Below are 26,466 nucleotides of genomic sequence, written 5' to 3' on the forward strand. Positions count from 1 at the left end.
TATTTTCCAATATTATGTATTACCATTGGGGAGACTCAATGTCAAGAACTATGTTGATAATGCAGGGGCGACCTGAAATGCACGGAAAAATAGATTTGAGCTGAAGGCCCAAAATCTCTTTCTTGAAGTAGATCTGAAATTTCATAATTTATCTGTGTTCTGCTGTTTGCTAGTACTTTTCTACTGATGTAGTTAATAACATTTTTACTGTAGTATTTTTTTAGAAAAACCAAACAAAATATTTTGCTATTAAAAACTGATAATGTTTATTGAATCCTGAATCCGTTTCTAAATAAGAAAAAACACACAGTGCCCCTTATCACAACCTGTTCAACTAAAGATGTTTTGCCCTAAAAGCTCCAATTTTCCTTGAAAGACAATAGTATAATAGCTTTTCCTATCAAATTTGCTACTCATAATTTCATTCTGCAAGTCTGTCACAAAGTAGTTCTTTATACATTTCAAAGCACAAACTTGCAATATTAATGTCTAGTATTCATACTGCTCAAATTTTTCCTTAATTCCATTCAGAACGTCACAAGCATTTTTAATCAAACATTCCTTCAAAACTCATGTCATTAGTTTAAATGAAAGCAGTTCTACACTGTATTTCATTTAGAATCATGTAGTTCTTCTCAATTCAGGAACAATTACTCATTCCTAAACCCTGCTGTGGTAGATACACTAAATACCCTTACTCAATCATTACACATTCTATACATGTAAGAAAATATTACAAAAATGTTGTACCTATAAATATGTATAAATATTATATATCAGAAAACCTTTTTCATTATGACTCAAACTGGGACAGACTTAGGAATAGTTAATGCTAGAGAATCTGGCTTGTGTAAGTTTGAAAAATATATATACTGGAGTAGATATGTATCAACATATCACACTTACCCTCTAAAATATGTACAATCATTATATATCAAGACAAAATAGAAATTGAATCCTCAAGTATATTTACTATTATCCCTCACTTCTACTACAGTATTTACTCTTGTTGCCCAGTGAAAAACTATGATGAGGATTTCATCATCAGGATTCTCCCCAAAATTCTCTTTCTTCATCCACCATTGCAATCGTATGCACTCCATAAGGAAATAATATTCCCTCGACTTTTTAAGCCTATCAAAACTACCTATACTCTGCCACATGTTATCAGAGACATTCTTGGTAAAACTTAGACAATATGGTAAACTAACTCATGCTATTGTGTATACCGATGCCCAGAACACCTATTAACGGTGATTCATTAACTGTAATTGCATTGTAACCATGATCTACAAATCTAATATTTCACCCCCAAATTGATTTTAAAGTGAAAAACTTCAGACATCTTCACCAACTGGCAGGGACAAGGCTTTGGATTTGCAGCTAACCTTCTAGTGTTCCTCACATCATAGCATGGACTTGGTGATTGGGTTCACAACGTGTATGTAAGATTTGAAAAGTAGCTCTATTGATTGCTATCACACAACCCTAAAGACATTTGAATAAATAATACCTATGATAACTTTACATATGTTTAAATGTTAATTAAAAAATGAGAGCAGCATTTTAAAAATACTTCTTACAGTGAATGTAAATTTAGTTATGGCCTAAAATTTACTCATTTAAAAGTCAACTCAGATTTATTTTCAACACTATTTTAATTCTCATTCTAAAAAACAGGTAAACGCATTTTATATTTTGGTTTGAATGAAGCGTGGGAGTGAGTGCATGTAGCTATATTGAGCATGATCATTAATAAATGAGGTGTAAATTTATATCGATAATTTTGTGCTACTGACTGCTTGTAACTAACACATTTTTATAAAACAATATAGACCATGTGACTAAACTCAACGATGAGTTTATAATAAAATGTTTGAGACTGCTTTTCAACAATGCCATAAAAAATATTTTCTTTTTTTCTTTTTTTAAGACAGAGTCTTGCTCTGTTCCAGGCTGGAGTACAGCGGTGCGATCTCGGCTCACTGCAACCACCGCCTCCCGTGTTCAAGTGATTCTCCTGCCTCAGCCTCCCGAGTAGCTGGGATTACAGGCGCGTGCCAACAAACCTGGCTATTTTTTTGTATTTTTAGTAGAGACAGGGTTTCACCATGTTGGCCAGGCTGGACTTGAACTCCTGACATTGTGATTCGTGGGCCTCAGCATCCCAAAGGGCTGGGATTACAAGTGTGAGCCACCACACCTGGCCAAAAAACATTTTCTTTACCATTTACTATCCTATGGTTTTACTCTAGCTTTTAGTATAGTTTGAAGTCAGAAACACCAGAACGTATTGCTCCTGTCTTTGAAATGTCTTTATTTCGAATTCCTCCATTGCATACTTAAAAAAATAAATCTTAGACTAATGATCCAGACCCCTTTTCTTCCTACCTGCCTCTAAATAGTCAAATCAGTGAATCAAAACAACCCCCTGGAAAACTAGTTGAATAAATTTAAAGTTAGAAACTCTGCAACATTTTGTTGAAGTAATAAAAACAAAAGAATGGAAGCTGATTCCCGGATGTACTTGCCTGGGCTTCCTGAGGCATTTGAGCTGCGTCCACCTTGTCTGCAATATAAGCTGCCAACTGCTTGTCAATGAATGTGAGGGACTCCTGGATTAAGTGTAAGGATTTTTCAGTCTCCTGGGCAGACTGGATGCTCTGTTCAAGCAACTTTTGCCTCCTTACAGCCTAAAGAGAAGGAATAAGAGTGTATCAGTTAAATGTTTACTCTTGATAGCTTTTCTGTAATCCTGATGCACAATAAATGAAGATTCTAGACTCTTCCACAATCACCTTTTTGTAAGATAGATTTCGCAGCTTCCTGGCACTCATTCAGCTCTGTTGATAGAAAAAAAATGTGAAGGAGAAAAATAAATAGCAAACAAAACTGTAGGATCAGGGATCTCTGCATGAAAATAAATCACAATATCATGTACATTAAGGAAATAGGCTGGAAAAAAAATTAGCAAAATTTTTTTTTTTGTTCAGTCATTGCAATCTGTCTTTCTCAGGTCGAATGTTCCTCCTGATCTCATTATATAGTTCAAGAGATTTGGTTTGCTTAGAATAGGGTCATCGTCATCACAATCCAATTCAAGATAGATAATCTGCTTCCACCAGTGAGACACATGTACAATCTGTTCAGAATCAGCTCCTTGTCAAAAACAGAATTTTAGGTAACAGTCTGGTTAAAGATTGATTTTGAATACTATTTCAACCAGCTTTGCATGATCTTTTTTCTCCCTACTTTCTTTCACAATTTGGATTACAGAAATTGTTTGTACAATTGGATTTGTGTTACTGCAGAAGCAGAAAAAATAATAAGTAATCCTAATATAGCTGCAATTAATCTTGATTGTTACTATAAGTATGATTAGGATAATTCAATAATTTTCAAGTATAAATAGCATGCTGAACAGATTGGAAAGTCTCCCTTCAAGGATCTGTTCACTTTTAACAGAGTAGTTATAAAAGTAAGAAATAGGGCAGGCAACTTATTGGGAATTCATTAAGTTATGTGTCATTTAAAATACATTTCCTTAATATACAACGTGTAGGCATGATTATCAGGTACAATATAACTTTCTTTCCCACAGAGCATGACTGAGGTTTTAAGACGATCTTGGTTTTTATATTATATATAGAATATTAGATATTACATAAATACTATATATGTTGGTTTTTAAGCTTTAAAAATATTAGTGATGTCATTATTCTATACTGAAGCCAACCTATAACACGGCTTTGTCCAAGTAAAAATACAGTTAAAGGCATCTAGACTAAGGGAAAAGAACAGGAAGTTTAGTGATGCTTCAGGAAGAGGGAAGGCTTTCCCAGTACTTCTCCCTGTACCATAAATTTTGACTCCATTAAGATTTTATCCTGGGCTTTCCTTTCTTCTCGTTCTACCCATACCTTTAACTTCAGTTCCTCCTCACATTCTGACAACTCTCAACTCTACATCTCTCAAGTCCAGATTTCCCCTCGATCTCCATACTTGCATGTTCTCTCACCCTATTGGACATCTCCTCATGAATAGTCTACAACCACCAAAAGCTAACACTACCAAACATGAACTCCTTGCATATCCTCTTCTCACCTACTTCTCAACTCCCCAACTTGCTTTTCCTCCTTCTCTGTATTTTTTCCTGTTTCAGCGAAATACAAATAACGATTCCCTTTATTAGACGTAATTCTAGGTATTTCTACTTCCTCTATCATGTCCTTCATCATGTAGCATCTAATCAGTCAATCACTAATTATTTATTATACCTTCTAAACAGTTCTTGATTTCATTCTTTTCTCTCTCTCTTCATTGTCTTTACTCTAGTTAAAATCGTTACTATATCTTACCTCATATATGGTACCAGTTTCTTCACTGGTATTTTACTCTGCCACATCCCACCTGTAAAGCAGCTGCAATGTGTTCTCTCAATAATGAAATTGTGGCTTCCTGTCTAAAATTCTCTAGTGATTCTTTACTGTCCTTCGAATAAAAGCTCTTTTTTTTTTTTTTTTTTTTTTTGAGATGGAGACGGAGTCTCTCTCTGTTACCCAGGCTGGAGTGCAGTGGCACAATCTCTGCGCACTGCAACCTCTGCCTCCCTGGTTCAAGCGATTCTCCTGCCTCAGCCTCTCAAGTAGCTGGGATTACAGGTGACCACCACCATGCCTGACTAATTTTAGTATTTTTAGTAGAGACAGGGTTTCACCATGTTGCCCAGGCTGGTCTCAAACTCCTGACCTAAGATGATCCACCCGCCTCGGCCTCCCAAAGTGCTGGGATTACAGGCGTGAGACATGGCGCCCGGCCAAAAGCTTTATCCTTAATGTGGCTTAAAAGTCCCTTCATAATATAAGTCCTGCTGGTGTCTTTTACTCCCTGCTCTAGCTATATACAGAAATTTTATTTTTCATTTCCCAACCTACACTGTGGCCCTCTTGATTTTTGGCCTTAAACATGGTGTTCCCTTTTACTGGAATAATCTCAATTCTGACTTCCTTTTATTGGCTAATTTACATTTATCTGCTGAATCCAGTGGACATCTCTTCCAAGTGGCTACCTCTGACACCTTCTAAGTTCAGGGAGGTAATTCTTGCATGTTCTTTGAATTTTGTATTTTTTTGATTTGACAAGTAAAAATTGTATCAAGTTACAGCACATAACATGATGTTTTAATATATGAATACGTTATGGGATGGCTAAATTAAGCTATTTATGCATTCCCTCACATGACATTATGTTCTTTCTTGCACTTTGTATGTGCCATAACATATTTAATCTCCCATTAATGGTCTGCATTTACTTCAGACTATCAATTCTAATGAGTTCAGGGATTATGGCTGTCTTGTTCATTACTCAATACCAGTTCCTAGAATAAAGCCCAATAGCTTTGTTTATGACTGGATGAAAAGTATAAGGAGAAATTTTAATGAGAAAAACAGAAAACTTTAAATAGTCAAATACAAAAATGGATTTACAGAAGAAATTGAAAACAAAGGTCACCACTGCTCAGAGATGTATCTTTTGGAGAATAAATCTATCTGTTTTTTTATTAAAAGTCTCAGAATGGGGGTGGGACATTATTTGGAGAAAATTTTAATCTATTTCTATTAAAATACTGTATCCAAGATTGGTGACCGAGGCTTTGCCCTACATTCCAATTCAAACATAGCTTCCTTTTGTTTTCAGTCAAAATTTCAACTAAAATTTACATCAGGTAATTTACTAATTCAGATAACAGTGTTCATGGCTATAATCAGAGCCTCTATTGTAGAGGAGACCGGCTGCAGCCTACCCACAGCTCTTCCAAAGAAATGGATGTCTAATGATAAAATTTCAGCATTGTGACAGGTGGCTGGAGAAAACTTCCAATCACAGCGTGTAGTAATTCCCTACTCAGGTATTATTTAAATTCGGTCCTTCCTCTGGCTAAAGGCAAAAACAGTGTACTCTACAAGGCACATCTGTACATTTTAATTGTATAGGATGTAATATAGAATAACATTAAACCACATATCTAGCCTCAAAATTATTTTTAGAAACCTAACTTTTTCTACTCATGAGATTCTATGGGCTAAAAGGAACAGTGTGGCATAAGAAATGATGGCATAGTTGACTTCGGGTGGGTTGGCTCTTTTCCTGGCCTGACAGTCAATAAGAGAGGCTGATTTACACAGATTCCTTGATTGTCTCAGTCAGTGAAAAGACCTGATGTCAATCCAAGCTTGCAGAATTCTTTCAACTAGTCCTGGCATAAGCTGCCTTCTATTTCTAAACATCTTATTAGGCGCACCCTGATGGAATGTCAGGCTTATGAATTTTCTATGACTTTCTGCCGGCTTGACCTGTGCTGTCTCATTGAATGAAGTTTGTAGAAAGTCTTGAACCATAATCTGATTTTTGTTGTTGTTCCAGAATACTGTTCAGCTGTTGTTTTAAAATGTTATTTCATGTCTTTAGCTAATCCACTTAGCAGTAAGAGGAATTATATAGCTAGACAGAAACAGCAAATATAAGGAAAGTTAGAAAGACATCTTTTAATAACTGGCGATCAATGACAAAAATATAAAAATAGAAAACAATCCTAGTAATGGTTACCAAGAAAAACACATAATATATTTTAACCCAGTTTTCAATGAAAATTAAAACTAAGTAAAAATTAACACAAATTAATTATTTTATATCTTTAAAGTACTATGAAATATAAAATAAGTTTAAGAAAAAATTTTAAGAGTTTAATGAGTTTTGCTGGCAATGGAAAGTCATCTCTACAATGAATTGACAGTTCCTCACATTTCCATTTTAAAAATAATGTACTAACCTTTGTGCCACAATATTACAAACACATAAATCAAAGTGTAGCATGTCTAAGAAACTCTGGAAGAAAAAATTCTGCATGTGAAATAAAAAACCGAATATTGAAACCAAAAAATGTATTTAACATATGAATGCATGCTTTAAAAAGCCAAATTAGAAAAAAAAATCATTTAATAATATTTTACAAAAAAACACATTCATTAAAGGAGCTATGTATCCTGTACTATACTTATTAAACTCAATACAAAAAGCAATTTTACTTCATATATGAGGTGATGGGTAAGCTTATGATTACAAATGGATTAAGAATGTGGGTGCACTGTTTACAATCATCTCGTAATAAGACACATTTATTTTTTGTGTTTAAGTACTCATCATTGTGATTCAGACATGTAAAACATTTCAATTTCCAGCAGTTTTAAATTTTTTCTTCTGAGTAAAGAAGGATTTTTGCCAATGTCAAAATAAAGCCCTCATTTTTATGAGTGATTTTAGTAGTAAATGAACTAAAGAAAACTAAATCCCAAATTCCAATTCAAATAAAGCAAAGCAACGACAAAGTTTTGAAGTTTCTGCTTAGGGTAGTGCATTAATTGGCCCCAACCTGACTGTCCCTACCTTGCAGAAAGTAGAGCAATATGGAATATGTTTTATACAAAGTGTCTTGGGATAGGAGTCCTGTAAGAGACGTGCTAAAACCAAATCTTACTCAACCTGCCCTTCAGAAACTAAAGTGGAGACCCATGAGAGGACATTAATCTCCATTTGACAACCACGCTTCACTTCACAGAGTTTACCAGTCAAGTTTTCTTTCCCAGAGTCTCAACTTCAGTGGACCAAGCAACTGGTCCAACTATTTCCTTTTAGTGTTTCTTTTTTACCTACTAAGAGGTTGCAATTTGTTCAAGTGCCAAGTACTAAGAATACTGGTGGGTGTATATCATTTTTGATAAACTATTTCCTCCTGACCTAACTCTTCTATTTAACTTAACAGCAAGTCTGAAACTGTCACTATGGTTATGAATGCATTGAATTCTATCTGTTGTCTTAGAATTTTGGCTGTAGTCTTAAACTAAAAATAACAAGTAATAAGTCTCTCTCATTCTAAGAGATGGAAATAGCAGGACATAGCAAAGGGCTTACAAAAGAGCTGGGAAAACTGGCCCTGCCTTTGTTGCTCCACCATACCCACTTATATTAAAACTCTCTGAAGGTTTTAGAGAGAATCAGTCTTCTGAATTCATGGCCCAGAGGGAGAGTGGGGATGGCTCCCTCTGTTTATTCCGTAAGGGGGAATAAAAGATGGTTCTTCAACCTTTTTGTCCCAAGCAAGTAAGTGGAGCTCCAAGACCACTGATCACAGGGTCTGGGAGTCCAGAGTAGATGGGGATGACACCTAATTACCAACTCTGCTTCTGAAAATGTCTACTTCAGAAATTATATGCCTACTTGATAGGCAAAAAATGAATTAGAAATGATACAGTGAAGAGAGGGGGCAGCCTGTACTTCCCAGTGTTTGGTGTGGCAAACGTTTCTCAATAGGTCAAGTGAATGTGGAAGAAGACAGCCATGTTTGAGCTGTCTACCAGGAACACTCTTTATGGAGCAAGAGTACCTCAGGATCAAGAGGCTTGAAGAAGTTTTTATAGAGCATATTTTCCTTGTTAAAGATGGGGAAAACAATAGAGCTTCTGCAAGACTTCTTAAAGATCCCATACTTGCACCCCAAATAAACCCAAAGTTTGTATCTCTGATACACACACACACACACACACACACACACACACACACAAATCATAAACTCAAAGCTACAAATAGCTAGTTAACAGGAGACATTTGTCTATTTTCCTTAACTCCTACTTCCCAGGACATTGGAGAATAATATAACTGAAGTGCAGTTTAAAAAAAAAAAAAAACAAAAAAAAACAAAGGCATTGGAGGTGTAAGATGGAATCTAACCACACTTCCCTTCCAGAGCAAGTCTTTTAGACCATGGCTTAAGCTTGAGCTGGAAACAAGGAAGAATATTAAATTCACTATGACATTGAGATGTTAAGCTGAACCCAAGTAGATTTAAGTCTTTATTACCTCAGAGGCCAGAAAGCAATGGGATGTATTCATGGTGCCATCTATCTGGATGATGTAAAAGCAGTTCACGTCTCTGATCTAACTGGCTCAAACTATGCATCAAACTACTAACACAGTCCATGAATTCAGCACTTGCTCAAATGAAGCAAAGGCAAGGGAAAATGATAGACATCCAGAACATCTAGAATGTGGTCCAGCAGAAGACAGAAAATGGTTTACGGGAGGTCTGAAGAGATAAAGAACTTAAGAAATAATTTGTGAAAAATGGAGCATTATAGTAGTATCACATGATTGAAAAGCTAAGATAGATATGTTGATGCTTTTGTCTCATACAACTGCTAGCAAATTGCATGTTTTATGTCCATCTACCAACACACATGAATATAAATAATCCACGTGAAAACTATCGCTCCTGTCAAATGCAACAACTTGCCTACTGATTGATAACTTTGCTGAACAACCAATTCAAATTCCTAAAGCGTAATTCTAAGGTCTTTAAAGAAGTATGCCATAAAAGTATGAGGAATTATTTAAGGACCACTAAGAATGTTCTATTTCTCTCAGAAATTGGTTCTTACAATTTTTAGTTGTTTAGAACTGGCAAGATGACAGCCTTAAAGAAGTTGACACTTCAGGAGATCGAAACCATCCTGGCTGACACGGTGAAATCCTGTCTCTACTAAAAATACAAAAAATTAGCCGGGCATGGTGGCAGGCGCCTGTAGTCCCAGCTACCCAGGAGGCTGAGGCAGGAGAATGGTGTGAACCTGGGAGGTGGAGCTGGCAGTGAGCCGAGATCGTGCCATTGCACTCCAGCCTGGGTGACAGAGTGAGACTCTGTCTCAAAAAAAAAAAAAAAAAAAAAAAAAAGAAGCTGACACTTGAAGCACACATTGTATTGTACACTTGGACCTCTTTGAGATTGATTAGATAGGAACACTTTATTTTCCATAATTTCATATGGTGTTAAGTAATAGATCCTTTAAAAGTTATACAAAAATTTCCAGATGTCTAGATATGCTTATATCAGCTTAATGAAATGTTTTCCAAAAAGAATAGAGGTAGGATTTTGAAAAGGGAATTAAATGGAGATTAAAAGAAAAGCAGAGGGAGAAGAGGATAATTTACAACAGAAAGAATAATTTACCAATGCTCATAGCTCATCATAAGATTCACTTTGTTGCTTTCTTTGTTTTCAAATTAGTTTGTCCTATCTTTTCCTAAAGAAAGGAGGTCTCACACTGTGTTCCTTGGACTAGAAAGACTAAGTAAATTAAAACCATGTTGCTTTAACCCACTTTAAATATAACTCTTGTGAGGGGCTCCGGTACAGTGGTTTTTCCTACGGCATATTTGTTAATGTATTTAATAGCGACGTAGGCTGTAAATAATTACAAAGATATGTACATGTTTGCATATATATCCTTTAAATATAAAATAAAGAAGGTTACATTATTCACGAGAGGCTTCTAGATTTATGTTCTGTTAATGTCACTAGCTTTGAACACACCTGGGAGAAAACTCAAAAGCCATGAGCATGGACCTCCTATAATTTTCTTTATCAGGAAAGAATATAAATGTGAAAACTGTTGGTGTCATGGTTAATCGGAACTTCACCTGTTTTAGGTTTTAGCAAGTCACTGAAGTTCTTCTGTGACCTCTGAAGGAAGCATACCTGAAAGTAACGTTTGGGAATCATTTTATCAATGGAACTTGACATCAGATAGCCATCACTTTCAAGTAAAGCATTGATAGAATGGTCAATGAGCTATAGAGTAATATATCTAAGACATTTCTGGATTCTTGCTGCATCCATTTATCCTCACGGGTAGACAAGTGAAATTGGTCTTCTGCCCTGACAGGAGCAAACTGAAGCTTGGTTTAGGCTTCAAAAAGAAAGTGAATGAAGCATTATTCAGTAAACATAAAACAAGTCTACAGGATTCATCATATCCAAGCTTTCTCAAGGTAACTTCAGGAGCCACCCTAAGTCGGTGAAATTTTTCTGGCCCAATGGCGAGGTACTCTTTGACTGCACATGTGTTCATATTATTAAAGTCTAAACTTTAGACAGTGAATAATTTATTGATACAGGAAATAATTAAAATATTTAAGTCACTATCTCCTGATATGGAATAGTGAGACAGAATCAGATTCTAGGGATGACTTGGTCAGGATTGAGACCACATGTTCAAGCAAAATATAAAGTCTATACACGAGACAAAAGTCCAAATCTGGGGTTAAAATCAAGTTGTAACATAAAGCAATAAATGACGGTCAGGAACAAGCAAAATATAGCCACTGAACAAATTAGTTGATTTCTTACAACTGCTCCTCTTTTTGTCTCAGGAAGCCACAAATGCAGGGACTCTCCTAATGCAAATTATAGGCAGGGAAAAGACGAGAAGTCAAAATTAGAAAAAATGTAGATGGTGCTTCTAAGCTGAGTGGTATAGGTTAATTAGCCAAATACAGAAGTACCCAAGTGAGAGACAGCATACTGAGGCCAATTACAGATAGGTTGGTTGTTGTGAGCAAACTAGTCCTTGCAATGTAGATGAACTAGCCAGTTGATAGTCCTCTTAAATAAGGGCAGTGATATCCAGTCAGTACAGTAGTGTGACAAAGATCTCAGAGTGAAAGAACCGTTGCAACTAGTTAGTCCCTCTACTTAGGAATTCAGACTCTCAGGAAAGAAACTCAACACAGCATCTCTGGCTTTCTGGACGTAACATGATGTGTGGGAAGCAAATCCATCATACTTCCTTTTATAGACCAGGTAAGGACGGCCACACAGGTTGCCTATGAATAAAATAGTTTCCAATCTTCAGTCAAGCAGTGTGAAATACAGCCTCGATAACTAGAAATGGTGCTTTTCTGATGTGCATTAGAGATCTCTGCTGGATTCCTTCTACTGTGATGTAGGCTCATAATACTCTAAGGCCAGTGTTCAGGTTCTCTTGAACTACAGTGCTATGGATTTTGCTGGCCTCTATGGTCAACTGTAATTCATATTGGTTCAAACTTGAAATTGTATCTGAGAAACTGGAAAAATGCTCCTCTCTCCTGGGATGTCTGGGACGACCGGTCCTTTGTCATCCTACTCAAATACATGAAGATTAACAATATTAATTTATCACAAATACTCCAGATGATTGTCATGGCTCTGGAGAAGTTGATGTGCAAGGCACAGTATGCTTATGGCTTCCTGTCATCTTACTTATCCACACTACATGGAAAAAGTCCTCAGGTCTAGCTCAGTCAGTATCTACACTATTTTGTCCTAAGGTTATTACAAGGTTTTCTAATATTTTGTCCTCCAAGTTGTTAGGATAGACAGGAATGCAGTTTTGTAGAAAAGAACTCCTACCAGGATCTTTGGCTCTGATATGATTCATTTGGGCGGGATGTGCACCTTGAACAGCAGGAACAAGGTGTATGGAACAGCTGCTTTCCATTCTGCTTTCTAAACATTCTGTATAGTGTTTTAGGAGTAGGTTGGGAGTGCAGAAAGATGACTCGTGTGTTTATATGAGCACAGGGAACAGATAAACACTGGCAGAATGATGCATTACACTCAATTCCTTGTTACAGACTAGGGTCATCTGCCACAAAATGTTCTTACAATACATTAAGCTTGCTGAAATAGAAATAAACTGGTTCCAGACTTCCTCTCTTCTCTGTGTCCTCACCCCACAATGGCCTCTTCTCATCATCTATAGAAGAAACCCATCGTGCTGGAATTACTTGGCATGGGAGAGGAATAAACAGGTTTCAGGTGTGAGGCTGTAACTTGTAGGACCATTAAATTTGTCACACATCAGATATAGCTGAAGATTAAGATGTGGACAATGCCTACAGTCATGCAGGACTGCTTAGCATCTTCCCCAAAGGAATTATCTGTTCCGTCAACATCATGGTTCGGGTGAGGGAGAGACATAACATATAATGGGGATCCTAGTGATGCCCTTTCCATGTCATCAAAAATTTGCTGCAGTTTCCTAGAAAGTGTTCATTCTACTCCAGCAGGGAACTATGGCTGTGAAGGAAAACCACTTTTTCCTCTGCTTGGTTTAGTTGTTGAGGAATTGGAAACAAGCTTCATTTCTGGAATACAGAGATCATCTATCTGTCATGAGCAGTGGATGGACAAGAATAAATTACTGGTCCACAGTGGGAATGAACCTGACACATAATGCACCTTAGCAAAGTGGACCTTATACATGTGCTGATAAAGGTCTATCTAGACTGGGATTCACAAACCTGAATAATCATCAGAATGAACTTTTCCAAATACAGTTCTCAGCCTCAATCAAAATCTACTAAATTAGAAAATCAGAGGGAGTCAAAAGGGGGTATGTGTACACCAAAGTCCCTATACTCTTCTGTGTAATTTTGGTGATGAGCTGAAATTGAGAAGGTTTATGAAGACTGAAGTTAGAAAGAAAAGATGCCTTAAATAACAACAACAAAAAATAACAGGTAAGAAAATGCAATCAGTTGAGCTCACAGGAAAAAAGAGCAAACAGTAGAGCGCTATGAAATTGGTATTAATGCTGATCAGAATATACGAAACATAGTGAGGTAGAAACAGTAAGGAAATTCTCCAATTTTCTTTGATACGTTCAATGGAAAATTACTAATGAATATATGCATTTTATGATTTAAAAGACAGCTTGATGAACTTGGAAAATATTTTTATTCCTCATTCCACCTAGGGACACTAGAAAACACTGCAAATAAATGTTGTTTAACATTCCCTTTTCCATTTATCTTTCTTTTAAAAAAATAAACATTTTCAGAAATTTGGCCTGAATATTAAATAACAGATTTGATTATTCAATCTCAAGAATCTATGAAGTAGCTTGAAAACAAAACAGTTTTAAAAAGTTGAGAGTGGTAAAAAGTAAGGTGAAAGAGAGAGATGAATATTTACCTTCAGAACAGTATTTTGTGTTATAGAAATTAAGTATTAGTTGTCAATCATGATAGATAAGTAAAAGTTATTGACAAGATTCATTAACATAAAGAATTTTTCTCAAAAGGTACATAGATAAACTTAAAAGAGAAACTTCAATCCAAAAAATTATCACTAAAATGCTACTTTACCAATCCATACTACTGATTTAGCTTTTACAACTGATTAGTTTTTAGGCCTTGATGTTTTTCCTTTATGTATTAACTCCCTCTTTTGTTATTGCAACTTTATTATTCTTTTTTTTTCGGTAGGCCCTTGTAGAAAAGCTATTCCAACTTTAGAAGAAATAACTCAACTATCAAATTATGAGAAATTTGAAGACAAGATACCATTAAATGGATATGTTAACACTCATTCACAAAGATATTAATGGCCTCCAAGAGCAAACATAATTTGTCTAGAGTGAATATTTAATACTCAAATATTAATCATATATTAAAATGGAGTACATGATTATATGTATATGTGTGTGCTTATATACTGTATATATAAATACATGCAAGTATATATATGTGTTTGTGTGTCCCTTTGTGTCTGGACCCCAAAAATGCTAATATTCTATAATAGGCATACAGACGGACAAAAACATTTAACTACTGTTTTATATAATATTTCGGAAAAGCAAATACGACTGTCCAAGGAAACATTATTGATTGAAGTTGGGTAAATTATAACTAAAAATAATGGAACTACCACTTACAAGGAAAAAATCCACGATTCACGGTGATTTAAAATAAGAATTAAACACATTTAACACAGACCCTTTTGTGAAGGCTATGTACTCTTTCAGTTCCTGTAGCTATAAAATAGAGGGTAATTACATTCAAAATACAAGATGTACTTTAAAATATTATTAAAAACAAGAATCAAGGTAACTCACACAATTGATGGTAGGACAAGAAAAATCTCTTTCTCAAATAACAAAGGAAAAAACAGGAAATAGAGAAGGAAAAATTTCTAATTTACAAAGAAAATAGCATACACATTCATGTCTATTTTTCTTACATTAAAGAGGTCTGGGCTATTGAGTTTATTATCTATGTGTAAATATTACACAAGTGAATTTCTTCCCCTCAAAATGTAATCACTCTTGACCAATTATTCAATTAATATTATTAAGAGAACAAGTTACATAGTCCACTACTCAGCTGAAAATTGCAGTCACCTTGAACACAGATGCCTGCAATAATAGTCTGCTTGCAGTGCAATTTTTATATAAAGACAAAAGTTTTATTGCAGAGCATTCAACCTAGGAGAAGTCAAGATTCAAGATATCCAATATCCTTTTTTCTACTTAAGGAAAGAAAGCCCTGAATTCAAAGTATGGAAAGATGTAATCCTAGAAGCTATATCCATTATTAATATGCTGAGAATAAGATAAAAATTTCACCTTTCTAAATATTAAAGCATTTATTGTTAATTAATCATCCTCAATGAACTATTTTCAAGTAATGATAATCTATAAAAGTGAGCCTAAATTGTTAACTCCCAAACCTTATCAAAAGCAATTCAGGTGTACAAATAACCAAATGTATAAGATGACACCCAAAATTGGCTTCAAAGGCATGCAACCTGTGCAGTTATGCAGTAACTCATGCTCAGGAGAGCCCATGCTTGGTTTAACGCTCTGCTGTTGCCATCTTACAATGCTTAATTTTTGAATATGGGACCCAGTATTTTCTTTCTTTCCTGAGTCCCCCAAATTATGGAGCAGATCCTGATACTTGGGGAAAAATAGCCAACAGCTGAAAGACTAAAATAAAAATCTGAGTTAAATTGGTTAAGTTAGAGAGATTGCAAAAAAACAAAAAAACACAGGAAATTCACATTAGAGGTACCAGGACACTGTGACATACTGGCGGTAACCAGATGGATGACTTGCAAATATGAATATAGTTGGAAGAAAATACTTCAGTCTAGAATCCTAGTTGTTTCAGAATATAATCAAATACAACCTGGAGATGCTAATCAAAGATAACACAAAGAAAAATCCCTTCGCTTTTGATTTTCTATGTGGCTGTATGTGTGTGGTTCTAAATAAAATTATTTTGCAGAAAATTACGGGAGAAAGTCAGATAACTGATTATTTGCATTGCGAATAATTTCATTGGCTGCTACTGAGTCCACAATATTATGCTCTAACACTTCTGATTTTAAATGGATCTTTAAAACAAAAGAGCTCCTATTCCAAATATTTTTCACTCTCATTTCCTCAATGGCACCAGTTCTCCTTTCTCCCAACCCCCTTTCCTGTGCAAAGAGTCCTAAACAACCTGAAGACAGAGTTAGCTACTTCTCAGGGATGAAGTCTTTGGTGGATAAATTTTCTCAAACTTACCACTCTCCACCTCAAAACCTCCTTGTATTATCTCAATTTTCTCTTTCCCACTTCCAAAGTCAATCCTTCCATTTTTTTTGCTCATGTATCCTATCTTGTAAGACTTTGCTCTTATATATTATGTCTTTCTATTGGATCTTCCCTTATACTACAAACATGCTTAAATTTTTATTATCCTGAAAATCAACAACACATCTTTTCTGCCCTATTACTATTCAACTTCGGTTACTGGCCTTTCTTTCTCATTTTTTCATCATCACACATTTATTGCCTCTATTTCCCCTGCTCGTTTTCTCTTTTACCAAATTTTAATCTCACAGTTGTTCCTCCTCACGTTGGAACAAAGAGACTATATTTAATGAGAGAGGGAGTGAATGGGAGTTGAAGCAAAGAAATACAGCTAGTGGAGGCATCACGTTAACTGACTTCAAACTATACTATAGTGCTACAGTAACAAAAACAACACAGTACTGGTATAAAAACAGTCACATAGACCAATGAAACAGAATGGAAAGCCCAGAAATAATGCCACACACCTATTACCTTCTGATCTTCGACAAAGCTGACAAAAGCAAGTAACGAGGAAAGGACTCCCTATTCAATGAATGGTGCTGGGATAACTGGCTAACCATATCCAGAAGAATAAAACCTTACACCATATAGAAAAATCAACTCAAGATGAATGAAAGACTTAAATGTCAAACCAAAACTTTAAAAACCTTAGAGGATAACCTAGGCAATACCATCCTGGACATAGGAATGGGAAAAGATTTAATGACGAAGATGTCAAAAGCAATTGCAACAAAAGCAAACACTGACAAATGAGATCTAATTAAATTACACAACTTCCTCACAGAGTTCCTCTGTTGACAGAGGTCAACAGAGGAAGCAGACAAACTACAGAACGGGAGAAATATTTTGCAAACTGTGAATCCGATAAAGGTTTAACATCCAGAATCTCTAAGGAACTTAAACAAATTTATTTTAAAAACCCAACTCCATTAAAAATGGGCAAAGGACATGAACACACATTTTTCACAACAAGACACACATGTGGCCAACAATATGAAAAAAATGCTCAATATCACCAACCATTAGAGAAGTGCAATTTAAAACCACAATGAGATGCCATCTCGCACCAGTCAAAATGGCTATTATTAAAACGTCAAAAAATAACAGATGCTGTTGGGATTGCAGAGAAAACAGAACATTTCTAAACTGCTGGTGGGGGTGTAAATTATTTCAGCCCTTGTGGAAAGCAGTTTGGCAGAGCTAAAAACAGGACATTCAACACAGCAACCCCATTACCGGGTATATAGCCAAAGAAATACAAATTGTTCTGCCACAAAGACACATGCACACGTATGTTCATTGCAACATTATTCACAATAGCAAAGATACAGAATCAACCTAAATGCCCTCAATGGTAGACTAGATAAAGAAAATGTGGTGCATATACACCATGGAACACTATGCAGCCACAAAAAGAATGAGTTCATGTCCTTTGCAGGAACATGGATGGAGCTGGAGACCATTCCACTTAGCAAACTAATGAAGGAACAGAAAACTAAATATCACACATTCTCAGTTACAAGTGGGAGCTAAATAATGAGAATACAAGGACACAAAGAGGGAACAGACACTGGGTCCCTCTTGAGGATAGAGAATGGGAGGAAGGGAAGGATTGGAAAAAATACCTATCAGGTAGTATGCTTATTACCTGGGTGATGAAATAATCTGTACGCCAACCCCCCATAATACACCGTTTACCTGTATAACAAACCTGCATATACACCCTGAATGTAAAAGTAAAAAAACAGCTAGCTCTGTTGAGACCATCTTTCAGATCTGCTAAGAGAAAGGCTGGTAAAGAAAGACAAGAATCAAAGTTCATTTTAAAAGTTTTGGTCTCAGAAATTTCAGGAATGAGATGGCATTAACAACGATGGAGAAAACAGTGTTGGGTAGCTTTGACAGGAGCTGTAATCTGAGTATGTTAATTTTGAGTAGCCTATGAGGTATCCAAAGAGAAAAATACACAATAGAAGGCTGGACATATGGTCTGAAGTTAAGGGCAAAAGTCTGTGCCAGAGATAATATTTTGAGAATAATTAGCATGTAAATGTTATTTAAAGCCATGACAATGCATAAAGTATTTTAAAGAGTGAATATAGAAAGGAAAGGGAGAACATTAAGCATAAACACTGTTTCATACACACCTGGATACAGTTGGCCAATAATTTGTTTCAGAACTTTTCCTTATTAATTTATGACTGAAATCGGCATGAGGTTTTCCTTCCTGTTTCATTTTTGTCTGATTTTGGTAAAAAAAAAAAAATATTTTCTAACCTTATATTTTCCAGACATGTATATTGCCTTATATGTTCTACTCTCTGAGTTTGTTGATGATTGGAATTATCTGTTCCTAAAAAGTGTGTTCAAATTTGAATGTAAAACAATTTCAGTCTAATATAGTCTTTGTAGGAAGACTTTTAACTTGTGATTAAATTTCTGTCTCCTCAGGCTTTCTATATCCTCTTCCATCATTTTTGTAGCAATATTCTCCTAGAAATTCATCCATTTCACATAAGTTTCTAAATTTATTTGCATAGTTTTTAGTATTTTCTATATTTTAAAAATGTTATAACTGTAGTTATAACATTTTCATCCTTAAGGTTGTATATTTTTTTTTACTTCCCTCTCAGTTGATTTGTCTAATTAAAACATGAATATGGGCATTTAAATTTTGTTGATTCCATGTTGTTTTTATTTATTTCTGCTCTTGAATTCTTCTCTTTCCATTTACTTTCTCTGCATTTATTATACTTTTCCCTATTTTCTTGAGATGGGCAGTTAGCTCATTAGCTTTCAGCCCTTCTGTCCCTTTTATAAAAATTAACAGGAGACAATTAGTTTTAATTTTTATTTTTATTATCACTCGGTTCTATGAATTTTAACTATCCATTTTAACTTCATCTTTGACCCACAAATTATGTACTTTAGTCAAGTTTTTACTATTGATTCTAACTTATCACAAATTTAAGAGTATTTCCCTAATAATACCAAATATGTGAAATGTATTGACATTTCTATGTACTTGAGATAAAATTTACACTCTGATTTGGGGTTCTCTATACAGTCTTTATACCCGACTTATCAACTGTTAATCATCACTATCTTCACTAACTTTTGTCTGGTGTCTTGAAAGAAAGAAGCATTATGAAATCTCCCACCATGCTGATATAGTTGTGTATTTCTTCTTGTTATTCTGTGGATTTTTGCTTTATGTATTTTAAAGGTATTTTCCCAGGTATGTACAAGACTTTTTCGTTTGTTTTGACAGAGTCTCACTCCGTAACCCAGGCTGGAGTGGAGAGTGCAATCTCAGCTCACTGCAACCTCTGCCTCCCAGATTCAAGCAATTCTCCCACCTCAGCCTCCCCAAGTAGCTGGGACTACAGGCGTGCTCCACCACACCTGGTTGATTTTTGTATTTTTAGTAGAGACGGGGTTTCATCATGCTGCCCAGATTGGTCTCAAACTCCTGACCTCAGGTGAGCCACCCACCTTGGCCTCTCAAAGTGCTGGGATTAGAGGCGTGAGCCACCACGCCTGGCCAGGTATGTACAAGTTTTAGAACTGTTATATTTTACTCCCTTTTTTGCCTAATAATGATATTGACCATAATGTCTATTTTGCTGGAAATAAATTAGGTGTCTAAGCTTTTTATTGATTAATCCTTTCCGGAAAATCTGTTTCCATTTTCGATATATGTGTTTTCATGAATTTCTTAAAAACAATACATTTTGAATTTTGATGCTTTATTCTGAACATTTCTACATTTATATAATAAATGTATTGAGCAAATAGTTCTAGGACTACAGATGTATTTCTTTTCTTTCTTTCTTTTTTTTTTTTTTTTTTTTTTTTTTTGAGGCGGAGTTTTGCTCTTTCACCCAGGCTGGAGTGAAATGGCGTGATCTCAGCTCACTGCAACTTCCGTTCCCTGGGTTCAAGCGATTCTCCTGTCTTAGCCTCCCAAGTAGCTGGGATTACAGGCACCCGCCACCATGCCTGGATACTTTTTTGGGGGTTTTTTGTTTGTTTGTTTGTTTTTGTATTTGTGGTAGAGACCAGGTATTACCTTGTTGGCCAGGCTGGTCTGCGTGCATCGGCCTCCCAAAGTGCTGGGATTAAGGCATGAGCTACCGCACGTGGCCGCTGATGTATTTTTCTACCATCTATTTTTTTCTATTTCTATTTTTCTACCATCTTATCTTTTATTTTATGCTCATCTCACATTTTTCTGTTTTGTTTTCCTTCCTTCTTGCTTTACTGCGTATTGATTGAGAACTGTTCCTTTTATCATTCTTTGATTGTTTGCAAGCTGGATGCTCCATTAGTGGTTATCCTTGACAATTTATTATAGCATAACAAAGTCGAGATTTAGTCACTATCTCTACCCTTTTTCTAAATAAAAGGGCTTGCGACTGTAACTCCCCTCCATATTGTTTTCAATCTAGTATTTTAGATCAAAATTATTTTAAATGAAATTAGATATTCTTATATATTTTTTGCAACAAATGCCTTTTGTATTTAAAAGCTTAACGATTTTTTCATCATACTTGCATCTAAAACCGTTAAAACTTATTTTTCTACTACTTCTAATTCTTCATACTTATTTTACACGTTTTTGTAGTAAGGGTCTATTGGGGTAAAATCTCATTTTTTTTTCACTCTGATAATGTCTAATTTCCTCTTACTCTGAAGAACTAATTTTATTGAGTTCAGAATTCCAGGTTGACAGTAATTTTTTCAATATCTTGAAAATACTTTCCATTGCTTTTTTATTCTTATTCATTGTTGTACATAAGAAGTCTAATATCAGCCTAAATTTCATTCCTTTGTAGGTTATCCATCTCACCTCTGGCTGCTAATATAAATTTGTCTTTGGATTTCTGCACTTTCCCTGTGATATGTCTGAGATTGGATTTCTATTTACTTATTGTGCCTGTTACATAATGTGCTTTCTGTTTAAGTGGTTTATGTCACTGGCTCTCGAAAATGTTCCTTTAATCTCCTTCATATATTACTCCATCTCTATTTCTTAAAAAAATTATTATGACATACAAGAAAGCTGTATATAATTAACATATACAACTTGCTGAGTCTGGAGATAAATACACACTGATAAAAACATTACCTCAATCTATGACATAAACCAATTCATCATCTCCAAAACTTTCCTCCTATTCTAGTATTATTATTATTCTGTAACACTTAACATAAGGTCTATCCTCTTAGCAAATTTTAAGTAAATAGAGTAACTATAGGCAATATGCTTTACAGTAGATCTCTAGGAATTATCTATATTGTATAACCTAAACATTGTACCCTTTTATAAATATCTCTCCATTTTTCCCTTCCTCTAGCCCCTGGCAGGAAGAATTCCACATTCTGCTTCTATTAGTTTGACTGTATTAGATTCATAATATAAGTGGTATCATGTATTATTTGTCTTTCTATGTCTGGCTTACTTCATGTAGCATAATGTCCTCCAGGTTTATCCATGTTGTTACAGCAAACGGCAGGATTTGCTTCTTAAGGGCTGAATAATATTTCATTGTATGTATATATCACATTTTCTTTTTCCTTTCACCTGTCAATGGACATTTAGGCTGTCTCTATATCTTTGCTATTGTAGATAATGTTGCAATAAACAATAGAGTGCAGATAATTTCTTTGTGATTCTTATTTAATTTCCTTTGGATATATCCCTAGAAGTGGAATTGCTAGATCATATGGTAATTCTATTTTATTTTTCGTTTAGTTTTTTTTTTTTTGAGGAATCTCCTTACTGTTTTCCACAGCGTCAGCATGAATTAACATTCCTGCCATCAGGGTACAAGGGGCCCTTTTCTCCACATTCTTGCCAAACTTGTCATCTCTTGATTTTCTTTTTAAATAATTGCCATTCTAACAAGTGTGAAGACATATATCATTGTGGTTTTGATTTACATAGCCCTGATGATTAATGATTTTGAGCAACTTTTCATATACATGTTGGCCATATGTATGTCTTCATTGGAGAAATGTCTATTGAGCTCAACTGCCCATTTTTAAATTGGGTTATCTAATTTTTTTATATTGAGTAACAGTAATCTCCATTTTCTTTATTCTCCTCTTTGAAAACTCCCATTGAGATAAGTTATATGTGCATATTCTACTCCTCACCCCTGTATCTATTACCTTCTTGTTCACATCTTCCACCTCCTTAGTTTTTGGTAACACAGTCTGTACATTATCTTTTAGTTTTCTCTTAATTCATATCTTTCAACTAATCTGTTTATATATAATATATTCATTTTCTAATTTTTAATTTAAGTTGTTTAATTTTGATTTTATTCCATTTTTACAATGTTTTATTTCTTTTTTAAAACCTCAATAACATTTATTTCTATAATATTTTACCTATTTATTTTATACTATACAGCTTGCAATTCTAATATCTGAAATTCTAGAAGTAAACTCACCCTTTGTTGTATGGGCTGACTGTGCTTCATGATGGTTTTTCTTGTGTGTGTGTGTGTGTGTGTTTATGTGTTTATGATGAGCTCAAATTCCCCTGAGTTTAATCTGTGAGGGCACTTTTCATGGTAAACAATTTGCATTTGCTTCTAACTAATGCTAGGATGCTCCTAACCTGGTGCTACTCTGACTTAATCCCTTGTTTGGATATTTTCTTACCCTTTGTGATAATATACACTGAAGAGTTCCTCACCTTACAAGAATAGGCCTACACACATTTTCAGGTGACATTATTATAATTATTCTTACTATTACTTTTCACTTTCTTGAGCCAGAGGATCATATATCTTTTCCACCAAATGACTTAATTCACCTAAAATTGGGGTTCCCAGTTTTAGCTTTTAACTCCACAATACAAACGTCAGTGGTGAGAGTCATATTACAGTATGACTTCAGTTTCATCTGACTTTTTTCATAGCCTTTAAAAGTTTACTTATACTTCCTTGAAAGCAACATAAAATATATCTACTAGACATTTTCCAGCATCCTAGTGCTTTGCAGAGGGCATTATAGAAGACGTAGCTGTCCTAGCCCTTGAGAACAGAAGTCAGCCCTGTCACAACATCTGTGAAGTAAGCTAATCAAATCTATTTCATAAAACAAATGTGGGATTTAAGTTTGATGTTGCTTCTAACTGCTTAGCAAAAGGACTGACATAAAACTGTGTTCAAAAAGTAGTGGCTATTAGTATTATTATAGAAAGATACTGTCTAAAAAACCATGTTGACAAATTAATAAAGCATAATATACCACTTATTTTCCTAGATTATATAGTCTTCCTTCAAGCAATATTCTCCCATTCTGGTCTATCTATGCTAAGGCAGATGTGACACTGAGGGAAAAATTCAAAGTCATAACTACCAGGAAAAATTAATAGGGCCCTCTACGAGTCTATCATAAACGTTACTATTAGAGAAAAATTAACCAATTTAGATTTTGTCCCTTTTAGTAAATTTGCTATTTCATGTCAGGCAAAACAACTTACAGACATCTTTGAAAGTGATTGAAATGGGGGCATTAATAATCCACGAAAGAGGTGAAATAATCACTCATCAAGAGAAGTGGTAAAGGCTTTGGACTTCTAAATGTGTGACTTTAATATTTAAGACTCTAAATTTTATTTTAATTAGTCAGCCCTAATACTTTTAAGGTCATGTTTTAAGCTTTCCTTAAAAATGGGGAAACTCATTAATTGCCATATTCACTTATTAGCAGAGTTTTTATTTTTAATATATGAAAAGGGTCACAGAGATTGGAGGTAGTGTAGCCAAATGGTCATGTGCCTAGGCTTCAAGTGTAAAGAGATGGGTCTAAATGCTCAAAGCTTCTTCCTAGGGCCTTTAATATCCTTTCAATTTCTATAGAATGGGAATATGAAAAACCCTATATCGGCCGGACGCGGTGGCTCATGCCCGTAATTCCAGTACTTTGGGAGGCTGAGGTGGGTGGATCACCTGAGGTCAGGTGTTTGAGAGGCCAGCCTGGCCAACATGGTGAAGCTCCATCTCTACTAAAAATACAAAAATTAGCCTGGCCTAGTGGCATGTGCCAGTAATCCCAGCTACTCGGGAGGCTGAGGCAGGATAATCCCTTGAACTCGGGAGGCGGAGATTGCAGTGAGCTGAGATTGCACCCTTGTACTCCAGCCCGGGCAACAGGGCAAGACTCCATCTCAAAAAAAGAAAAAACAAAAACAACCACCACCATATATCATAAGGCTATTGTGAGAACTAAATGAGAAAACGCATATCTGACACTTAAAACAGTACCTGGGCCTCTGTAACCAAATACTATTACCAATATTATTATTCATTTTGTTGTATTACTAAAACATCTTCAGCTGCTTGGTTACCCTGCTAGAGAATAAAGCTATTATAATAGTTGTAAAAATGATATGATTTGGTATGTCTGTTGAAGATGTTGCCTGGTTTGCTAACCATCTTTCAAATCACTACTGTGAGTAGAAAACATAGTGCCATATGATTATCAAGAATGAAAGATGCCGTTTGAAGTGATGGAAATAATTTATTACTTATTTGAATGCAAACTCACACTCTGAAATTAGGAATGGGATCTAGCAAATCTCTTTTAAATATTCATAGGCAATAAAAGTCTCGCTGTTTGATTGATTTAACAGGCAATTGAATGTTACCTTAGTTCTGCATAATTGCAGCTATAAGAAACATTAGGTAGGCAATATAAAAACCTCACAAACCTCTGACATAGGCACTTAATTGATTTTAAAAAATAGGTTAAGGCTCATCTTCAAATTAAAAGGCACTTTGTTTATTAATAGCAAATCTGGCTGAGGCAGGAGAATTGCTTGAACCCAGGAGGCAGAGGTTGCAGTGAGCCAAGATCGTGCCACTGCACTCCAGCCTGGGCTTCAGAGAGAGACTGTCTCAAAAAAATAAAATAAAATAAAAATAGAAAATAAAAACAAAATAAAAACTATTTTTCTTTAACCAAACAAAAATCAACCAAACAATCATGGCTTAAAACAAACTCAGAATTCTTGATTATAACACATTAACGTACAAAAATTTTTTAAATTGATTTAAAAACTCAGTTACTGTAATCACTTTGTTTCTTCAGCCCCTCAGATAATTTATGCCAAGGCTTATTCTACTGCATCAAAACACCAGTCTTTTTAACTAGATAGTGGAAGTATCCAAAGGATTGATTTAGCTAACAAATTATTAGGTGTGTCTTTTTTACCTAAGTAGTTTGGAAATGATCAAAGTGCTGAGCAAAGCCTGAGAAATACACAAGTCCTATTACTACACACTGTTTTAATTTAACATTGTATCTTTAAGGTCAAATCAGCTTATTACAGGCTGATACAACAGAATTTGAGAAGGATATTATGTTTAACACGATGTGGTTTTCATGAAAGCCGTAAAGAAAAAATATGCTCTATTTTCATTGTCAAATAACTCCCAGGTTATTACTGGCCAAATACGTAATATAAACACAGCTAGGACTGATAATAGTTTCAAGTTTATTTATTTTAGTTTTATTGTTATTTTAATACTCTGCTTAATTGATCATTGAGGTAGAAGTGGAGAGCTTCTGATTTTAAGACTTAGAGGGTGATAAAAATCCTTTTTATCTGTCTTCGCATTTTATTTAACTAATGGAGGCATGTGCATTTCATTATATTTCATATTGTACTATCTGCATTTATTTACTTATCACTGCCGTCAGTGGGATATCTATATCTATCTATATAGATAGATATAGATATCTATATATACATAGATATCTATATAGATAGATATAGATATCTATATATACATAGATATCTATATAGATAGATATAGATATCTATATATACATAGATATCTATATAGATAGATATAGATATCTATATATACATAGATATCTATATAGATAGATATAGATATCTATATATACATAGATATCTATATAGATAGATATAGATATCTATATATACATAGATATCTATATAGATATATATTTACCAATTTTAAAATATATATATATATATATATATATATATATATATATACACCCATACAAACACACACATACACACACAGACACACATTTTTTGAGGGCTGATACTCTAGAATATGATCTAGTAAAAATAAAAAGGCTGATAATGTATTGAATTTATTGAATAACT

The 26,466-nt window shown here is 34.8% G+C and overlaps 1 protein-coding gene across 4 annotated transcripts in view; it reads right to left on the bottom strand.

The window, feature by feature from the left end:
• The window catches only part of DMD (dystrophin), a 2,105,574-nt gene that overhangs the window by 1,297,692 nt on the left and 781,416 nt on the right, over positions 1-26,466 (bottom strand). For all 4 annotated transcript variants that reach the window (XM_054470954.2, XM_063660502.1, XM_054470953.2 and 1 more), the window contains exon 30: positions 2,532-2,693. In XM_054470954.2, the coding sequence (XP_054326929.1) occupies positions 2,532-2,693 (162 nt within the window). The remainder of the gene's footprint in view (positions 1-2,531; positions 2,694-26,466) is intronic.

This window comes from Pongo pygmaeus, chromosome X, assembly GCF_028885625.2.
Source record: "Pongo pygmaeus isolate AG05252 chromosome X, NHGRI_mPonPyg2-v2.0_pri, whole genome shotgun sequence".
Lineage (NCBI taxonomy): Eukaryota > Metazoa > Chordata > Mammalia > Primates > Hominidae > Pongo > Pongo pygmaeus.